This window comes from Peromyscus californicus, unplaced genomic scaffold (genome assembly GCF_007827085.1).
Source record: "Peromyscus californicus insignis strain IS unplaced genomic scaffold, ASM782708v3 Scaffold_5__1_contigs__length_169319896, whole genome shotgun sequence".
NCBI lineage: Eukaryota > Metazoa > Chordata > Mammalia > Rodentia > Cricetidae > Peromyscus > Peromyscus californicus.
Window position 1 is genome coordinate 65,090,418 of NW_026294573.1, and position 20,514 is coordinate 65,110,931.

At 36.9% G+C, this 20,514-nt stretch overlaps 1 protein-coding gene across 4 annotated transcripts in view; it reads right to left on the reverse strand.

The window, feature by feature from the left end:
* Positions 1-20,514, reverse strand: part of Adamtsl1 (ADAMTS like 1) — a 949,615-nt gene that overhangs the window by 284,023 nt on the left and 645,078 nt on the right. For all 4 annotated transcript variants that reach the window (XM_052717522.1, XM_052717521.1, XM_052717520.1 and 1 more), the window contains one exon: positions 434-670. In XM_052717522.1, coding sequence (XP_052573482.1) covers positions 434-670 — 237 coding nt within the window. The remainder of the gene's footprint in view (positions 1-433; positions 671-20,514) is intronic.

The following is a 20,514-nucleotide window of genomic DNA, read 5'->3' on the forward strand; positions in this document are numbered from 1 at the left end:
TCATGGCAAATGGACTAATGCTTTGTTGTCTTACTGAGCCTTCAAGTACACACTGATGAATTGATACCAGAAATCAATCCGTTCCTTCTTTCCCTACCTTCTTCCATCTACTCCTTTTCAATTTTCAGGGACATCTGAGGTACACATAATTTCAAAATTTATCATCAATGCACAATATTCAAGAATTTTTATTCTCCCACATTCAAGTATCATTCAAGGAATAAAGAAACCAAACAAAACCAAACTCACCTGCAGTCTGCATTTCCTTAACAAACTAACATGGAATACAAGACCCCTACCGTTCACTGAAATCACAATCTTCAAATCTGTTACTCTTTATAAACTCTAGAAGGTAACTGAGTAACTGAGAAGCCTATTTACGTGCAGGCACGGCACCTCTGGACAACTCATATGGGAAGACTTCAGCACTTACTTGGCATAAGCCGCTGATGCACATATCCAGCGATTCTGTATAGCATCGTGTACCATCTAAGACCTTTGGTGCTAGTTCAACGATCAGGCTGGTTCCTTTGGCTTGACACTTGAGTGAACATGGGTTGTCAGGATCATTAGACACAGGAAGCCATTCATAAAACTGGCCATGGTACTTGACATCATTATGAGCAGAACACTGCTGAGCTCGAAAATCGCCTGCTTCTGGTGGACAGTCCTGGAGAAACGGGGGAGAGGACACAAGTACACATTTTAAGAATAACCCAAAATAGAATATTGAACATTTGTGTGGTCTGTGAAGGTAGCAGAAAACAAAGTGAATGTTCTGATCATTACAGATGTATCTCATTCAGTCTTTTTAGAGGTTATACGATTATTTAGACCCTTAAAATATAAAGATCTGAGAAAAAATCACCTTTATAAGTTTTCTTATTGTCAAGTGAGAAAGTAACTAGTTTGAAATAAATTTTTGCATTGACACAAGGGCAAAACAGCCATTTTGAAATACTTTCTGAAAGATGTCTGCTTGCTCATGATCTCTTCAACATTGTGACATTTCAATTCCTTCTAATTGAAAGCATTTTTTATCTCTCTCTATCCTGAAAATGAGAGATATGACAATGCTTTATTTGTTTTTTTTTGTCATACTTGGAATTGATGTGATAGCTTCATGTACCCTAGGCAAGATGGAAGAATTCTGTTGAGCTATATCCCTAGATTTTTATATTAAAAAATATAAGGTTGTGTGAGGAGGTCATGAGCATAGGCCAGCCATTGACTGACACAAGGAAGATATCCAACAGCAATTACTTTGAATATTTAATGAGGTGTTTGACAACAAAGAACCAGAGAATTAGGGCATTCTATTAATTTAAATTTCAAATAAGGTTGGCAGAGGCTGATGGAAAATAAAAGCCTCTAAGTAATACATATTTCATAGGGGGAAACTTAAAATATAAAACTATTACTAACAATGGTTATTGTCTAATGGATGATAAAACTCAGAGAAAGCAAATAAAATCAAGCTTTAAAAAGAGGAGAAATGTGGAAAACTGGGAGGGAGCTTTAAGAGGGGAGGGGAAAGGGAGATCAAGACAGAAGGAGAGGCAGAAGGGACAAATAACACTAAGGATGTTTAAAAAAGTCTCAAGGAATCATACTACTTTGTATTTACCTGAAACTACATGTAATGCATGGGAGAATGTGTATGTCTATATATGTGAATGTGTAAATACACATGCATATACATGAATGCATATATCCCTTTCACTTTATCAGACCAACATATTTCTACATATTCTAAAATTTATTTAAGAATTTTTGTAAGAATATTCTAAAACCTATTCTTATATGCACAGATGTAGTTCTCTCACTCTTCAACCAAGAAACCTCTCTTTGTAGCAGATGAAGACCATCACAGAAAACTAGTCAAAATGCAGAAATCAAATGATCGTGGGCTACCCAGCACTCCAGGAGATACAACTACAGCACAACTCCTGCATCTAAGGTTCAGGGAACATTGCAATCAGAAAGGCTGTAAGAGCCAGAGAACCAGGAAATCTGCTGCAAGACTGTGTCTTGTAGAAATGACGGGGCAGCTACAGCCATGATACATCAACAATATGGCTTTGTAAATAAGACGTGAATAAGGACACCACCAATACATACGCTAAGGTGGAAGGGGAAATCTCACAGGGCCCCAGCCGTAGACAAAGAACCACTAATGAGTGCTGAAAGAGGGAGAATTAGTCTTCCCCAGAGACGGGCCTCTTAAATGGTTATACGACACAAGGTGGTCAGCCCTGAACACAAGGTGGTCAGCCCTGAACACAAGGTGGTCAGCCCTGAAATCATATACACACAGTCGACACTCAAGACGACGACTCATCAGCTATGATTATCTATTTACAAATAATAATAATAATAATAGAAGAAAAAGAGGTCATGAATTTGAGAGGGAGTGATTTGGGACATGGGAGGGACTGGACAGACAGGACATGGAAGTGTTAGAAGGAAGAAAGGGAAGAGAGGAAATCATATATTTTAATTAAAACTCTAAATACTAAAGCACAAAGGTAAATAGTACTTTTTGTTTAGGTTGACTTTTGATGAGTCCTGTTTTGACTTTCTGTTGCTGTGTGCTAAGACATTTGGACTCAAATAACTTGAAGAGTAAAGGTTTATTCTAGCTTGGAATTCTAGGTCACAATCCATTATTGGGGGAAGTCAGGGTAAGAACTGAAGCAGAACTCATGGATGAATGCTGCTTACTAGCTTACTCTCAGGCTTAGGCTTAGAAAAATTCCTTACAAAACACAGATCTACATGTGTAGAAATGGTATCATCCAGAGTGGGCTGAGCCCCTCCACATCAGGCATCAATCAAGACAGTTTCTCTGGTCTTAATTGAGGTTCCCTCTTCTCAGGTGACTCTAAATTGTGTCAAGTTGACAATAAAAACTATCTAACATAGACAGGTAGTTTTTTTTTTTGTCATTTTCAGAATGAGAGTCTCTATAAAATTTCTGTTCTATCCACCTATGGAGAGGCTTTCATTACAATTTTCTAGCTTAAATGATCTGAATGTGGTCAGCAATTCCCTCTCTAAACTATTAATCTGAGAGTTAATTTATTCAGTTCTTTTCCTGAAAATTTCACTATATTCATAGAAGCATTTGAGAACTGTGTTGTTCTTTATTTATAAAATGCCTTCTTAACTTTTCGATTTCTCTAGTGGTTCTATTGCACATTGCATAGGATCTGTTATTTAGTGGAGTGTGAATTCTTAATAGGCAAGGTAGGATACAGATAATTAAACATTTATTTGGGATAAACATGAAATGACTCAAAACACAATGAAAAATCTTAAAAGATATTTTATTGTTAGTATTATGTTTGTTTATTGTGAATGAAATACAGTAATAAGAGAAAGTACAATTTATATAAGATATAATCTATACGTAAGTACCTATCAAGGACCAAGTAACTTTAAGTATTGCCAGAAAAAGTTCACATCTTTTGAAGTCATGTGCCACCATACTTCATGCTGGTTAGCTTCTTAAGTACTATTAAACAGTTCAATTTTTAATAAGAATGAATGCATAGATGAATGAATGCAAGGTATATGTGCATATTATATACATTTATTTTTCTATTGTAAGAAACCCAAATCGCACACTCTGCAAAACTATGCTATGAGGCACAAGTTGGTAAGTTCTCTCAAACCATAACAGGTAACAAATGACAGTGCAGATCGGGTGATTTAACATGGGCTCTTTGTAGATCAGTGTTCTAAAGGTAACATTACCTTTTGCCTACTTTAGAAATTCTACCAACTTTTGCTTACACCTCATTTGTTACCTTCTGCCCTAAAACAACACATGCTAGCTTCAGTCTAAGCTTCTCCCATTTGCTTCCCTAAATCTCTCTGTTAGGCGTCTCAGAGCTCTCTCAGGCTGCTACTTTCCCATGTCAGCAGGTTGAATAAACCCAGCTTTAGATGGTACCCAAGTTCCTCAGGGGCCATTAATAAGATCAATTATCAATTAGTAAACTGATGATACAATTAATGAAATTTAAATCAAGTATTTTCTTTTCTGTGACACCTGCCATCCCAGCATCCACATGGTTCCTCTGTAGTGCAGAAACACTGAAGTAGACTCAACAACACAGAACATTAAGGGAGTTGCTTCAAATAGCCCCAAACACCTCTCCTAGCTTCGCTTCTTTATCCTCTGACACAAGTGAGCAAGCTAGAGTGGGATTCCAAGGTCAGAGTGGATCATCTTTGCCAGGTGAGAAGATTGACAAATAATTAAGAGATGTCGGAGTATGAACCAGAGGTAATTTTCTGCATTTTTCCAGTTCCAAGAACAGTGTGAATTGCATTTGTAAATGGAAATGATACCTCATCTCAGTAAAAACGTGAAACTCCTACAGATGTTAAAGTTCCTTCTGCCGGACAAACTATGTTCATGTGTTTCCTAAAGTGTTTAAGACTCAAAGTGGTAGAAAGGAAAATGAGTGAAAAGCAAAGTTAAAATGTTGTTCTCTGTGAACATATTCAGACATCTTGTAGAGTAGCAAGATCCAAATGAATTTTCATCTATATGTAATGGTTTCAAGAATGCCCCTGATACATTTCATGATTCTTTCTATAACTGTAAACATACCCCTGAGATCAATAATGCACATAAATACTTTTACACACTTTTATCACCTTTGTTTTTTCCAATCAAAACTTCTGTAGAGTTGCAAGGTTCTATTTTGTAAAAATCACAGATGTGCTTGAAACCTGGGGTTTGGAGCTGTAAACCGAACTTTAGCCTTCTGAATGTTTGAGTTTATGTGTTTTTGGCAAAATGCAACTTTCTGTGTTAAGAAAAGGACTGGAGAGGAATTATAAAACAGGTTCCAAAAGCTCCTTGGACACCTTGTAGCTCTTAGAAAATTATATGCTGATGATTTAATTGTAAACGATTCAGAAACATATGAATCAAATTTCCCTTGAAGTACACATACTCAAGGGGAAGAAGGACTTGGCAAAAGATTTTTTTGTTTGAAACAAAAACTTCTCAAGTGTCATTCAGGACATTCATTGAACCCCCAGAGGAAGCTCAGAGAAAGTTCCTGTAGCCTCTAATCCCACAAGTGTCCTAAGAAACATCATAATCAGCAACAATACAGTAATAATAATAACTATTATCCTGTAGAAGGCTACCATGTACAGAGATTTTAGTTTTTCAATTATAATTTAGTCTTTTATAAATATACTTCCTAGGCCTGTCCCAAGTCAGATCCAGAAATGAATGTCCTAAGCACTGTATACCATTGTGACCTTTTCCTGGGTGTCACCTTTGGGAAACCAGTTTTTGGGGGTACTCTTTAGCATAAGCCACTTTTCTGAGCCAGAAAGTGGTTTTCCCTTAGAAATAAAGAATGCAGAAGGCACAGAACTCACACAACACTCACAAAACATTAAAGGTAGAAATAATAGTCTTTCAAGGAGATATTTAAAATAAAAGCAAAAACAAATTGTGATTTATATATTTCGGCATGGAAGACAAAATCCACAGGAAAGTCAGTGATGGGACCAAACACATTCTACTCTTTACCAAAACAACTTGATAAAAACAGTGTTGGAAAGGATGAAGTGGATGATGGGTCTTCACTTTCCTGTCCTGCTCTGTCCCCAGAAGTACCACCAAGTAGAAAGGGGGAGCATGGCAAATAAAAAGAGAAAGGAGAAAACCTTTGGACTCTGAAACTCTAACACACCTGCAGACTGGAGGCCCTACATCAAGGTACAGGCCTAGGAGCTTCCTGCATTCATGAAAATGTTTTTTAATTTTGTAACAGATGATTCTGCAAATTACAGTAGTCAGCCATTCACTATAATGCTTTTTCTCTCCAGTGTTTAAGTACTCAATCCTGATCATATCAGAGCTGTGTTCTTTAACAACACAAAAATACAATCTGACCTTTCATTTGTTCCCATAATAATTCATATAGTCCATGGGGGTTCTGCCATATATGGACTCAATTCAAAACATTCTCTAGTTAATCAACTATCTATGGGAAAGATAGGATGAATCCCAGATGTCCCCTGATAGTGATTCATGGATCAGATTACAATGTAGGACAGAAGAGGGTCAGCCTTTCAGAGCTTATTCACTGATTGTATCTTCGCAGCTAAGATGATAAATATGAAAAGACATAAAATGGATTTTAAAAAATACACAGATTTGGGGTCAGTAAAAATACTATTTTCTTATTTTCAATTTATGTATTTAATCACTAAATTTTTGACAGGGTGTCATATAGCCCAGACTGGCCTCAAATTTATTATATGTAGCTGAGAATGACCTTGAACTCCAGATCTTCCTGCCTCCACCTCCCATGTGCTAGGATTACAGGTGTGCATCACCATGTCTGGCTTTTATTTGCATTCTTTTTAAAGAAGGCATTTTCTTCCTGAAAGCCATTCATATGCTTTAACTCTGCTCTTAAGTATTCAGTGGCTTATTAATTTTCCTTTCTACATGAATGTGATGGTATAAATATTCTGGCACTATGTTCTTTTTAAGGTCTTTTATTTTATGTGTATTGATGGTTTGTTCACATGTATGTGTATCACGTGTGTGCCTGCTGCCTGTGGAGTCCAGAAGAGGGTATCAGATCTCCTGGAACTGTAGTTACAAATGGTGAGCCACCATATAGGTGCTGGGAACAAAACCCTGATCCTCTGGAAGAGCAGCCAGTGCTCTTAACTGCTGAGCCATCTCTCAAGTCCCTGGCACTATGCTCTTGTTTGTGGTCAATGTTAATAGGATCACGGAAAGACTGGAAATTACATTCCCATGACCATACACTATAGTCATTGAAAAGCCTTTTCTTCTCATTTCATTTCCCTTTTCTACCACTGTTGTTCTAAACTCCATGTCGTCCTAATCACTGACCCTCTACAAAAATTACTATGAAAGAAAACCAGTTAGAACTGTCAAACAAGGTGTATACTCGATCCTCCAATACAGGATCACCTCTTAAAGAGAGAAATGTAGATATTTATCAGCTACTTGACAACTGTAGAAAGCCTATCAATTCTAATTTTTTCCCTTAAAATATTAGGACCCCTCACATTACTGATGTTAAAGCAGGAAAAGATAGCCACAAAAGATTTCTCTACAAATGACTTGATGAGGATCTGTAACACACTCTGAAGTGTTCACTGCTTTAACATGCTAAGTAGAAGCTGCACGGCCTCTTCCATGCAGTTTTGTCTTTATTTATTTGACTTCTGCTTTCTGTATTGAAAGTTAGGGTGAAGTAACCAAACAGTAAACAACCACTGACATGATCCAATCCACTGTGATATTTTGTTTTTAGCAGGATAATCCATTTTTCAGTTCCCACTTTCAAACTGGGCCACTTTTCTTTCATTCCATATACATACAACTGCTTATTTACCACATGGATATCTAAGACATCACAAACTCATTGCACTAATCTAAACCCTCAGTTTCTCTAGAGTGCCACAAAATTTGATCTTCCACCACCACAGCCTTCTCTACCCATTCAATAGCAATGTTAATGTCATCCTTTTCAGGCTCCAATACCTTAAAGCTATGGTGCTCAAGCTTAAGTATGTATTAAAATCACCTGGAGGGCTTAAACAAAATAACAAGACCTCCCTCTAGAGTTTCTGACTCAGTAGATCTCTGGTGAAGTGTGGGGATTGGCACTTCAGGAAGTTCCCAGGTTATGTTGATGTTGCTGACCTAGTAGTCCCCATGTTAAAACCAAAGAAGTGTTGATTCTAATTCAGAAGTGCCCTCAATATGTCTACAACTGAGGCTGAGCTATCATATCTCATGTGAATCCTGCAAAGGGTTCCTCCCCTCTTTCTCTGCTCTTTTGGACACTTGGATCAATGAAACAGAATGATCTTATTAAAGCACTAAGCAGGTAGATCTTGTTACCTCTGCTTCAACTCGGGTGCTAACTCCCTGCTCAGATCAAAAGCCAACTCTTTGTATCAGGAGGAAAGATCAGCCTCATAGTCTCTTTGGCCCAAGAATTTTCACAGCCCTTGTTCACATGGGCATGGTCCCACTGGATCCCTTGAGACCTCATGATCTCAAGAACTCTCTTACTTCAGGACACATATGCTGTTTCTACCATCTAGAATTCCTTTTGTCTAAGGAACTAATTACTTCACCTTATCAAGCTTTAACTCAAATACCACCTTCTCAATGAGGCCTATTCTGCCCACTCTATGTAAAATTGCACACCACTCCTCCTACTGATTCCTCATTATCCTGCTCAGTTTTCATTTCTTCTATACCACTTAATCATCTATGAGTGCATCATTTGTTCTGGAATAATCTTACTGTACAGTTTGAAGGTGTGTCAATCTGATTGGCTCAATAAGAAGCTGAATGGTCAATAGCTTGGTAGGATTTTCAGACACATAGGGCACTGGGAAGAAAAAGGGCAGAGTTACCAGTCAGGCATGGAGGAAGTAGAAAAGCAGCATGGGCAGTACAGAGTAAAGATATAAAGTCACGAAGCAGAAAGCAAATTAATAGAAATGGGTTAATTTAAGTGTTAAGAGCTAGTTAGAAAAAAGCCTAAGCTATCAGCCAAGCTTTCATAATTAATAAGAAGCCTCCATGTGGTTATTTGGGAGCTGGCAGGCAGGACAGAAAAGTCCACCTACAAATGGTGCCCAACATGGGGCCATGTATATCCACATAAGACCTGAGAAAGATTAAGATAAAAGGTTTTAAACACACAAAAATGGAGCCAAATGTGGTTTCCTAGTCTCATGTCCCTCATGCCAGCTGTAGTACAGAATGTGTTTCATGGCTGCAAACTGAGGGCTTGAGCCTCCAGCTTACCATGAGCTAAACTGAATGGTGTTTTAAGATTTTTTGCTCATGCAGACAGAAAAGGTTACAGGTATGTGGTAGAGCAGGTTCAGATAGAAAAAAACCAACCAACCAACAAACAAAGCACTCTAAAAAAGTTACAGTGTTTAACAATGTGCATAGGCTTAAGGAAAAAAAAAGAAAAAGGATATAGAGTTCAAAAATTAATAAATAGTTTAAAAATGATGAGTAAAGTCTTTACAGAAAGGGTAAAGTAATAATAATAATAAAAAAGAATAAGCTACCAGAGATAGGAAATACACAGGGAGTCTGGATTCTGTATGATATTGTGTTGTCTTTGAATTTTTTGAATGCTGATGAGCTAATGATAGCTACTGGGAGACATGGGATTGTAACAGGGACTGCTGAATTAAACCACCCTAGATACTCTAGGAATGCCTTAACTTTAAAATGGGAGTTAACAAATATGTTACATTGGGGAAGAGGCTGTGAACTCATTCAAGGTTGAAGAGAATCAGATTTGATTGAGAAGAACCCCTGAAAATCCCAGCTATAGACATAAAGAAATAAACCTAAAAAAACTACAAGACAGGTAACATATATTTAACCTGCTCAAACATAAAACAAAAAAAAACATCTTCAATTGACTTCTGCACACTGTACATTCCATACTTGTGTTAATGTAGAGATGTATCTTACCTCTGAAAGTTATGTGTTTTCAGAGCAAGGGTGCCAGATATCAATGAAAATGGGTGGCCTGGGTGATCCAGTCTTTCAGAGTGCCTCTGTTGCAGTTTCCTCACAGTTCTGTATCCAGAACAGCTTCAGAGCTACTGGCTGAGATGGTCCAGCTTCACAGACTACACTAGCCAGGACTTTAGATAAGCCTTGCACTTTCCCATTGCACAGAGGCTGGACAACACATAATACAGCTAACTCTCCCAGGACTTGACCATTATCCCAGTTTTCACAGGGTCTCTCAATGATGCCAGCACCCTTAGACAATAGGAAGCAATCTAGAGAACACAATGTCCACATTTCCAAGAGGTGCAGTAGGTCGTTTTTGGTTATTTAATGGGTTATGGATGTTTGTCATCATTTAGTGGTATTGGTTACTGTGGAATATTCCTCTATACTGTGTGAATATACACAGTCACTATGATTAGTTTAATAAACAAACTGACTGGCCAATAGTGGAACAGGATAAAGTTAGGCAGAATAATGGGATGAGGAAGGCTGGAGTCAGAGAGTTGCAAACAGATGCAGAGAAACAAGATGGGAATGTTGTACTGAGAAGAGTTTCTAAGTCACGTGGCAAAGCATAGATAAGAAATAGGGGTTAACTTAAAATGTAAGAGCTAGTTAGTAATAAGCCTGAGCTATTGGCTGAGCATTTATAATTATTATAAGCCTCCATGTGTTTATTTGAGAGGAGCTGCAGGACAGAAACTTCCCACCTACAGGTTATAAGCTATTGGTAATGGTCAGGAGAAAAAGCTGAACAAAGGAGGTTAGATTCAGGGATCTCATTCTGAAAAGAAAAAGAGGAGATACAGAAATGATAGGATAAAAAGGTGGATTATAGAATCTACTTTTAAACTAAAAAAAGCAACTACTAGTCTTAAATATTTTACTTTGGTATGGATTTTTTGTATATTGGTACAAATTTAAGGTTATTTTTGTTAGAGCATACTGTACATGTATTTCTACTCTTGTTTAAGGTATTGTACCTATACAGCTCATTTAACAGTGTAATGTAAATTTCTAGTCCTTGAAAGTTATTATTATAAATTATTTAGGATAATAAAGAAATACAGGTTGGTAGTCACTCATAACAATAAAACTTGTCATTAGGTATGTTTTCAAACATATATATTTTAGATAGATCATCTTCAAACACTTCAAAGACCTATAGAATATGGCATTTAAAATGTTTTGTTAACATAGGGCTTTTCACAACAATGAGACACATCTTCTCCTGGCAGCATCAATTTACTTCCAAGAAGATGATGGGCATTAAAGAAACTCCATATGAAGTTTTCTTTCAATGTGGAAAAACTAGTCATTTGGGCAAGAAACTGCTCTTGTCTTGACTGCTGATGGTGTGCTGTACAAACTGGACAAGCAGGACACAAAAGAAAAAGACTGTGAATTTTGCTAAGACAAGGCAGGGCAGTCTTTCAAAATTTCTGCTTCATAGAAAATTCTGTCAGACATTCTGTAGGACACATGGGAAAGTGACTGCTGAACTTTGTCAATCTAGGTGGGACAGTCCTTCAAATTTCCTGCTTCATAGAAGAGTCTGCCAGATATTCTAGGCCTTTAGGCTGAAGATTGGATGCCCCAACATTGCAGAGGAACCTTAGGTGACTATCCAGGCAGCCAGATGTCTGTCATTTCTATAGGTTTGGAAGTGGCTTACACTGTAATTCCTGTTTATTCAGGTAATATTATATGCTTCTGGGGTCTTTGATGAAGTTGAAGAATAGATAGTTAAAGTTACACTCTTCATTAGTTGTGATAGAAAAGGTAAATTAGGTACAGAGCTTTAGACTCAAGATAGAATAAATAATGGAATATTTTCTTCAAATATGCCAAATACAAATGGACTGGACATTGTAAATGTAATTCTAACCTGATATTTGTTATTGCTTATAGTTTTTTATGTTATTGTTAAAACCTTTCCTTTTCATTTAGACAAAAAGGGGGAAATGTTGTGGGATAATCCTTTTGTACACTGTTAAAATTTGTCACTCGAATTGGTTTAATAAAAAGCTGAATGTCCAATTGCTAGGCAGAATTTTCTGGGCAGAGAGAATGCTGGGAAGAAGAAGGGGTGGAGTTGCGAGGAGATGCCAGGACTCAGAGGAAGCAGTATGGGCAGTGCAGAGCAAAGGTATAAAGCCACGAGATGGAAAGGAAATTAATAGAAATGGGTTAATTTAAGTTATAAGAGCTAGTTAGAAACAAGCCTAAGCTATCAGCCAAGCTTTCATAAATAATAAGAAGTCTCTGTGTGGTTATTTGGGAGCTGGCAGACAGGACAGAAAAATCTGCCCATACCTATTTACTTTACTTATTTATTATGCTTGGTTTTTCATTGTCTATTTCTATCCACTGAAATCAACTTTGTAGAAGGACAGGGGCACATGAATATTTGTTGACAGACTAAAAGACATATTGAAAAATGGGAGAAATGCCACACTTTTTATTACAGAGACTCCAATTCTATTTCTTAAAACTTCCAGAAATTTAAATATTGGTTTCTTCACTGACAGAATGTTTAATTATTCCTTTTTTAAAAATAAAGCCATAAGAATACTTACACATTTTAGACACTAGGGAAGCTGAATAGGGAGTTTTGCCTACTTTCTGAATAGGCAGATTGATATTTATTCCCCCATGTAAACAAATTTAATAGGGCAATATTAAGAAACATAAAATGTGCTGAAATCATTTATTATTTAAAAAATAGCCAGCCATTTATAAATTTTATTAAACACTTAAGTGTTATATGCATGCACCATAAAATGCTAATGTTGAAGTAACAAGCTTTCTCCCACCAATTTTGGCCACCTGCTTATACTAACATCAACATCATCATCAAGAGCATTTATTTGTGCAAGGCTGCTCCCTGCTATGTAAAGTGAAATGAAACAGACACAGTCCCTGCCCTGTCTAGACAGTCTGTATGGATACAATTCTATTATATTTCAAGAGCATAATATTTAAATTTCTAATGTATCACCATGAGTGCAAAGAACAGAAGACAGGGTTGTGTTTGGAAGGTGGTGCCATAGGAAGCAGAGACCATTTGTGGCTCATTCCCCTCCTTTTTTAAAGGCCAACAGACTATTTTCTAAGTGAGTGCTAAAGGGTTGGGACACCGTGGTTTCATGTATTAGATATGGTTTAAAGGCACCAGTTTTTTTTGTTCTTTTTCTCCTGGTACAAAAGGTTTACAGATTTTTGTCTTCACCTCTCCCTCCACTCTCAACAGTTTTGAGAAATGGCAGATTCGAGGGAAAGGAGTGCTCTTGAAAATGAATCATTAACCATTTTGCTGCCTAACTATGACTCAGGTTTATGCTCAGTTAAATATTGTGGCAATTGTTTTGATTGTTAAAAGTAATGCAGAACTCCAATTTATCTCCACTTTGGGTGTTCCCTATTGTGTGCTCAGTCTAGTCACTAGACTCCAGCGGATGCCAGCTATAGTGGTATGCTGAGTAGCTGCAGTGCATATTCACCGAGGTCCACACGCTGGACATGTAGAATATGTGCAGAGGGACTCAGCAGCTCCACCCCTGCTTGCTCTGCTACACTGTATTATCTGGAAACAAATGGTTTTCCTGGCTAGTTTTTAATATCTTCAAGCCTCTGAGAGCTGATCTAAGGGAAAATATTGAAAACATTTAGCTTTAAAAGTTCACTTTTTCCCTTCTTTTGGATAGTTTTTATTTCAGTGCTTTTATTTTTTTTCTCCTTTGAACAATGCAGACTTTTGGAATCCAATTCCCTAGAGGTATTTGTAAGACTGGTTATAGTTTGTCATGTTAGACTCTTAAATTCTCTCAATTTTGAAAATATTCATTCCTTCAGGCTTTTTTATTATTATTTTTAGTTCCTTTCTTTGAAACTGCTCCAATTTAGCAGTATCTTTTCTTAAATCAGCATTTCTGACTTTTTATTATTTTTTACTACAGTCTGAAATAAATGTTCTCCATTCCTTCTCCCAAATTAGCATATTTGGCGAGGTAATTTGTAAGACATTTTGTAATAGGGCACACCATTTCATTTTATAAGCACACAATTATACAATGTTATGTTCTCAGACTGCATTTAACAAAATAGTTGTGGCAGAGAGTCAGGTTAGGAAAAGCAAGCACAAGGAGACACATTTGCTAACGAATACTTCAACTGCAGATACTCCTGGTTCTTTATGTTTATTCACAAGTGGGAAGGAATGAGCATGATGGAAGACAAAGGCACAAACATGATGATTGGTGCTTTGGGACAAGTTTTCTTAAGCCAGTCATTTAAAATAAAAGAGGAAAAGACAAGGTCAATCCTAGTCTAATGACAGATGCTGGAAGCGGAGAGCTATGTTTAATTTATCTTTTGTCATATTGTTTAAAATATAGAATTGTGGACTTTAAAAGGAACAAATAAATGAAATTATTTGAAATAAAAGACAAAACAAAATTTAAAAAAATTAGAAACAAAGATAAATGCCATGCAGACAAGTTGGAGACAATTCCAGCAGCAGCTCTTCCCCGCTCTCCCACAAGCCACCTGACTGTTTTCTCCTTTTAGCTCCCCTTGAACCCTTACAGTGCAGTCTGTTTTCCTGGTATGGTGTCCAATCTCTGCTGCTATTTTGGAGGTATGCAACATACAATGCATCATCATGAATGACCTGAAATGCCAGTGGGCACTCTTGTGGTGACATTCATGCAGCATCTAATTTTGTGTTAACCTGGGAAAGTTTCTGCACAGGTGAATCATTGTTACTACTGGATCAATTTACTGAAGAATGATGCTAGAACTGGAGGCTCTGCTCAGCTGTGAGAAGGCTGTAAGACCATAGAGAAAGACAGTGATTCTTTAACCCGAGAATGGGAAAGAGTCTCTTCTCACCTAGGGTCTATTCTAACCCTAACCACTGAGTCCGTGTGTAAGAGATGGGGAGCACTTGAATGTGTTATGTTTTCTGTAGAGAGGAAATGGGGGCCTCTCAGATGGTCACAGGATACCAGTAGAGATTATTTGAGACTTTCTTACAGACATTATGATGAGGCCAAGTTGGGTTACCGCAAACCAAGTGAGAGAAAGTTGCATGATACTTCTCTCCATTCCTTCCCTAATCTTTTTCTAACTTCCAAGTTGGTCAGGATTCCTACTGCAAATGCAAGCATTTAAGGTTAATGCCATGTAAAATAATTTTGTAGCAGAAGTTTCTGGTAGCTTCATTGAAGACATGGTGACAATATTTTCCAAAGGAAAATTTAGAACCCGTACTTCGCTGCCTCAAAAATGACTTTATTTTGTTGTTTAAATACAAATTTAATTAAAGTGACTTATATGAATGTCTTAACATATGAATATAATCAAACAATGCTAAGTGCCAAATTGACTAGGTTATAAGTTTAATGGATGACAACACTCAATTTTGTTCCTATGTGCTCATGGTTCTTAGTTTGTTGATCTTGGAGCATAGACATGTTTTAAGAAACTAAGTAGAATCAGAAAAATGTATTTCCTAACATTGAAACCTCAGCCTTTTTAGGTTGTCCTTTGAAGCTTAAAGCCCAGGCCTTAAATGCTAGCCTCATCTTGGAGCATTTTGCTCCAGGGTTCATTTTCTTTCCTCTTCCTATGAAAGACCAGTTTCCTTTTCTAGGTTGTGTTTGGGAAAAGGTAAAGAGGAAAGCAAGCTGATTAATCATACACAGAGTGAGGTTTGCTGAAGCCAGGCTTTCTGCTTAATCATGCTTATCGACTATTAATAGCTTGCACATGTTCAAAACCTACAGCGACTTAGTAAGTACCAGAAGCACCAGGCTATAGTAACCAGTCAGTACAGTCAATGACAATCCTTGTCTTCATGAGGCTTACAAATTAAAGTAGGAAGACAAAAGCTGAGATAAATAACATCACAGCTCCATTTTAGCTATAAAACTGCAGGCAAGATAGGAGACAACCTCAAAATTAGAGGGTTCTTTTAGTGCACAGGCCACTACCCTTCTTATTTAGTCTCCTCATCAGGCTGAATCTGGACATGGTAGCAAAGGAAAATAAATGCTGAAACTCTCTTATTATGAAAGCCATCTGTGTTACCTCCAGATCCTGAGACTTGGGCTGCCTCTCTGTTTTCTCCTTTTTACATGGTAAAGGAGAGGCAGCAATTACCTCTGGAAATGTCTGTATATTTGCCTCTTTTCTGTTTTCCTTTCTTGTCACCAGCCAGCCAACACTTTACACTGGGACATTTGTCTTCTACCTTGATGCTTTGCTTATTCGGCAGACATGATTCCAGATGTCTACTCCTGATTACCCCGTTGACCCCTTCAATGTATAATTGTCATGTTTGGTCTTTTCTGACAACTTCCTATCTGCAGCCCATGGCAGAGGTCCTGCAGCGCCTGCTTTGTATCTTATCTTTGAACCCAGCACATCGTTGGGCTTTCTCTCTTCTAAAATAATGAAATCACTATGCCACATCCCAATGTTTTCCTATAATCTTGACACAAAATGGATAATATTTAACATCTATCCAAGAACAAATCAAGTGGCTTAATTTGTGTCAGAATGTTGGACTAGCTACTCCAAAGAAGCGTTCAATTACACACAACCTAAAAATATTATACTTAAGTAAAAAATAAAAAAAATTAAAAATTGTTAAATACACAAATTAGGACAGGAAATTGAAGGAAACTGATTCTAATGGAACTGTTGGTTTCTGGAGGTTAAGACTTTTCCTCCTTTACTATCCCACAGTAGAAGGGAACATGGGTCATATTTGTGGACTATGAGTTATAGAAAACAACCAGGATCTCATAATGCAGACTCTAAGGCAGAAGTTCTAGGGAAATAATAAGCTAGGGAAGTAAAGACACTTAGCTCCTCTAAAAGGCCAAACTCTGGACACTGTGAAAAGGGTCAGTGGCTGCCAGAGCATTGGGGGAGGTGTCCATAAAAAGTTGGATCTCCTATGAACAGAAGGTTTTCAGATAAGTGATATCCTGAACGACATTAAAATGACTGACAAAAATCATTATACATTTGTTACATTAAGGGGAATGTAATCTAACATCAACTAAGCCTTTGGGTGGTAATGATGCATCAATGTAGGCTCATCAGCTATAACAACTGTCTGACTGCAGAGTGGCAAGGTGAGGAAGCTGTGTATGGTGATAAAAGCATATATGGAGGTGTCTACTGATTCCTGCTCAATTTACAATTCTAAGAAACTTAAGTGTTTTGTTGCTATTGTTGTTTTTAAAAAAACATGGGCTTGTATAGAGTATGTGAGGCTTTGTGCTTGATCTTACACACACACACACACACACACACACACACACACACACATACACACACACACACACACATACACACACACACACACACACACACACACACACACACACACACACACACACACACACAGGTTGCTACAAGCAAGCCCTTAAAACCAATATCAATAATTAGAAGAGAAAATGTGTCTATAGTGGATTTCAGCAAAAATTCTTAAAATAATTTAGAATTTAAAATATCTCACAAGTGATCAAATGCTAGAATGTTCTATCATGACATTGTAAGTCTTAAATATAGCACAGACAACACTCTCTGAGATTTAGGGAGCAATTTCTCCCCTCTCATAAGCCCCATTCTAGATTCCTGGCATCCATCCTCTCTCATTCCCATGTAGATATGCATGTACAAAAAGTAGAAGCTGAGATCTTTATGTGAGAGAAAACAGGCAGTATTTATCGTTCTGGGCCTGGGTTGCCTCACTTAATATTTTCAGTTCTATTTGCTTTCCTGAAAATTGCATACTTGTGTTTTCTTTGTAGCAGAATAAGACTGTGTATATATTACATTTTCATATTCCTTTCATCAGCATCTAGGCTTATTACATTGCCTTACTGCTGTGAACAGGGCAGCAATAAACATGGATGAGCAATATCTTTGTTGTAGGGTATACAGTCCTATGGGTATATGCCCAACAGTGGTAAAGCTGGGTCATATGCCTGATCTATTTTTAGGTTTTTGAGAAACCCCTACACTAATTTCCACACAGTAATGGCTGCACATGCTTACACTCTACCAACACTGAATGGGCCCCACTTCTCTACACCCTTTCCAGAATTTGTTATCACTTGTTTTCTTGACGAAACCCATTCTGACATGGCTGAGATAAGAATCCTAAGAGTAGCTTTTATTTGCATTTTGCTTGATGGCTAAGGATATTGAATACTCTAAAATATTTAATGGCCATGTTTGTTTCTTCTGTTAAGATTTCTTTGTTTAGCTCCTTAGTGCATATTGTTTATTGGGTTATTTGTTTTCTTGTTTATTTTATTTTATTTTACAGATATGAGTCCCTGTTAGCTGTAGAGAGGGTAAAGGTTTCCCTCCTGTTTGTAAGCTGCCTCTTCACTGCCTCTTTTACTGAAGAAGCTTTCTAACTTCATGAGATTGCATGACAATTATGACAATAATTGACCATCTTTCCTGAGTGTCTGGAGTCATATTCAGTAAGTCCTTATCTGTACCTAGATCTTGAAATGTCTTCCCTACTCTTTCCTCTAGCAATGTTCAGAGCTTTGGATCTTGTCCTAAGGTCTCTGATACATTTGGAATTGATTTTTGAGCAAGATGAAAGATGAGGCTCTGATTCATCCTTCTATATGTGGATATCCAGTTTTCCCAGCACCATTTGTTAAAGAGGCTGGCTATTCTCCAAGAGAATTTCTGGCATTTTGTCAAAAGTCAGGTAGCTGCAGCTCTGGAGGTTTGTGTCTGACCCATCTACTCTCTTCCCTTGGTCTGCATGTTTGCTTTGTGCCTGTTTTTATTACATGTCTCGGTAGAACTAGAAACCAGGTAGGATGACACCTCTAGCATTATTCTTTTTGTCAGGCTTGCGTGGCCATCCAAAGTCTTTCGTGCTTCCCACTGAATTTTAAGTTTATTTCTCTGTGTCTGTGAAAAATGGTATTTTTATTTTGATGGGGGTTGCATTGAATCTGTAGATTACTTTTACTAAGATAGTCATTTTCACAATATTGATCCTTTCAATCCATGAGCACTGGGAAAGGGAAGTCTTTCCATCTTCTAGTGTCTTCTTCAACTTATCTCGTGAGGGTTTTAAAGTATTTATTGCTCAAGTCATTCACTCTTTTTGTTAGGTTAATCCCAAGGTATTTCTGAGGCAACTTTGAATGGAATTGTTTATCTGGTTCCTTCCTCATTAGTTTATGATTGGCAAGTAGAAAGACTACAGAATTTTGCATTTTTTTTATCCTGCCTCTTCCCTGAAAGTATTCATTAGTTCTAAGAGTTTTCAGAATTAGTCTTTACGGACTCATATAAGGATACTGTGACTTCTGCCTTGTTTATTTGTATCCCTTTCTCTGCTCCTTTGCCTCACTGCTCTAAGTCTTATAGCGCTATACTGAATAAGGGGAAAGAGTGATCATGCTTGTCTTGTGTCTGATTGTGTTGGAAACACTTTAAGTTTTTCCTTTATAATACAATGTTGGTTGTAGGTTTGTCATTTGTAGCTTTTATTATGTTATGTTTCTCCTATTCCAAGTTTCTTGAATTCTATTATGTAGTGGTGTTGGATTTTGTAAAATTTAACTTTTCCTTCCTGCATCTATTAAAATGACCATGTAAGTGAGGTTTTGCTCAGTGGTAGGGCATTTGATAGAAGAATGATCATGTAGTTTCTGTCCTTGGGTCCATTTAATTTATATAATTTATTGACTTAGTATACTGAACCATTCTTGCATCTGTGGAATAAAGTCTACTTGATCAAAACGACTGATTATTTTTTAATGTTTTCTTGAATTATGTTTGCAAATACTTTGTTAAGAACGCTTTCATCTACGTTTTTCAAGGAGATTGGTCTAGAATTTTCTTTTTTGGGGGTTATGTCTTTATCTGGTTTTTGTATTCAGATAATTCTAATTTTAGATTTGTAAAGAAAGTTTGGTATTGTTCTTTCGTTATATAGGATGATGTGAGAGTATTGATTTTTGCTTGTTTCAATATCTGGTAGAACTTAGCAATGAATTCACATTGGCTTGGACTTCTTTTTGGACAGGAGATTTTTTTAATTACTATTACTATTTTAATCTTGTTGTTGTTATAGACCCACTAAGACTGTTTATTTCATCTTGGTTTAACTTTTGTATGTCACATGGATCCAGAAACTCATCCATTTCTTACATGTTTTCAAGGTATGGTAAGGTCCCTATGAATTTCTGAGTTTCATTAGTATCTGTCATATTGACTCCCCTTTCATTTCTCATCTCTCTTTTTCCTTTGGTTAGTTTGGATAAGGATTTGTGATTTTAGTCCAGTGTCATCAGACAGAATAAGAGGAATCATTTCAATATTTATATATTTATTAACACTTGATTTATGTCCTAATGTATGATGTTTTTTAGAGAAAGTTCAGTGGGCTGCTGAGAAAAATGTATATTTTGGAGTAGTTGCATGGAATGTTCTATAGCTGTCTACTAAATCTATTTGATCAATGATTTCATATTTTTAAATGTTTTGTTTTAACTTTTATTTATTATTTGATAATGTCATTGATCTATGATACCATTTATTTATTTATTTTTCTTTCTATTTTTTGCTTGAATTACCTGCCAATTGATAATAGTGTGAAATTGAAGTCACCTGCTGCTATTTTTTAGGGCTTAAACTCTGGCTTTACCTCTAGTACTATTTGTTTTACAAAGTTAGGAGTAGCCTTGTGTATACATATATTTAGAACTGTAATGAGATTTTGATGGATTATTACCTTGAGCAGTATGAAATGACCTTATTTTCACTTCTGACCAGTTGTCCTTAAAGTCCCTAACAGCAGCAGCTCTCATGAGTGTTTGGGACATATTTAACTCATTGTGGATATTAATGTTTACTTAAAAATG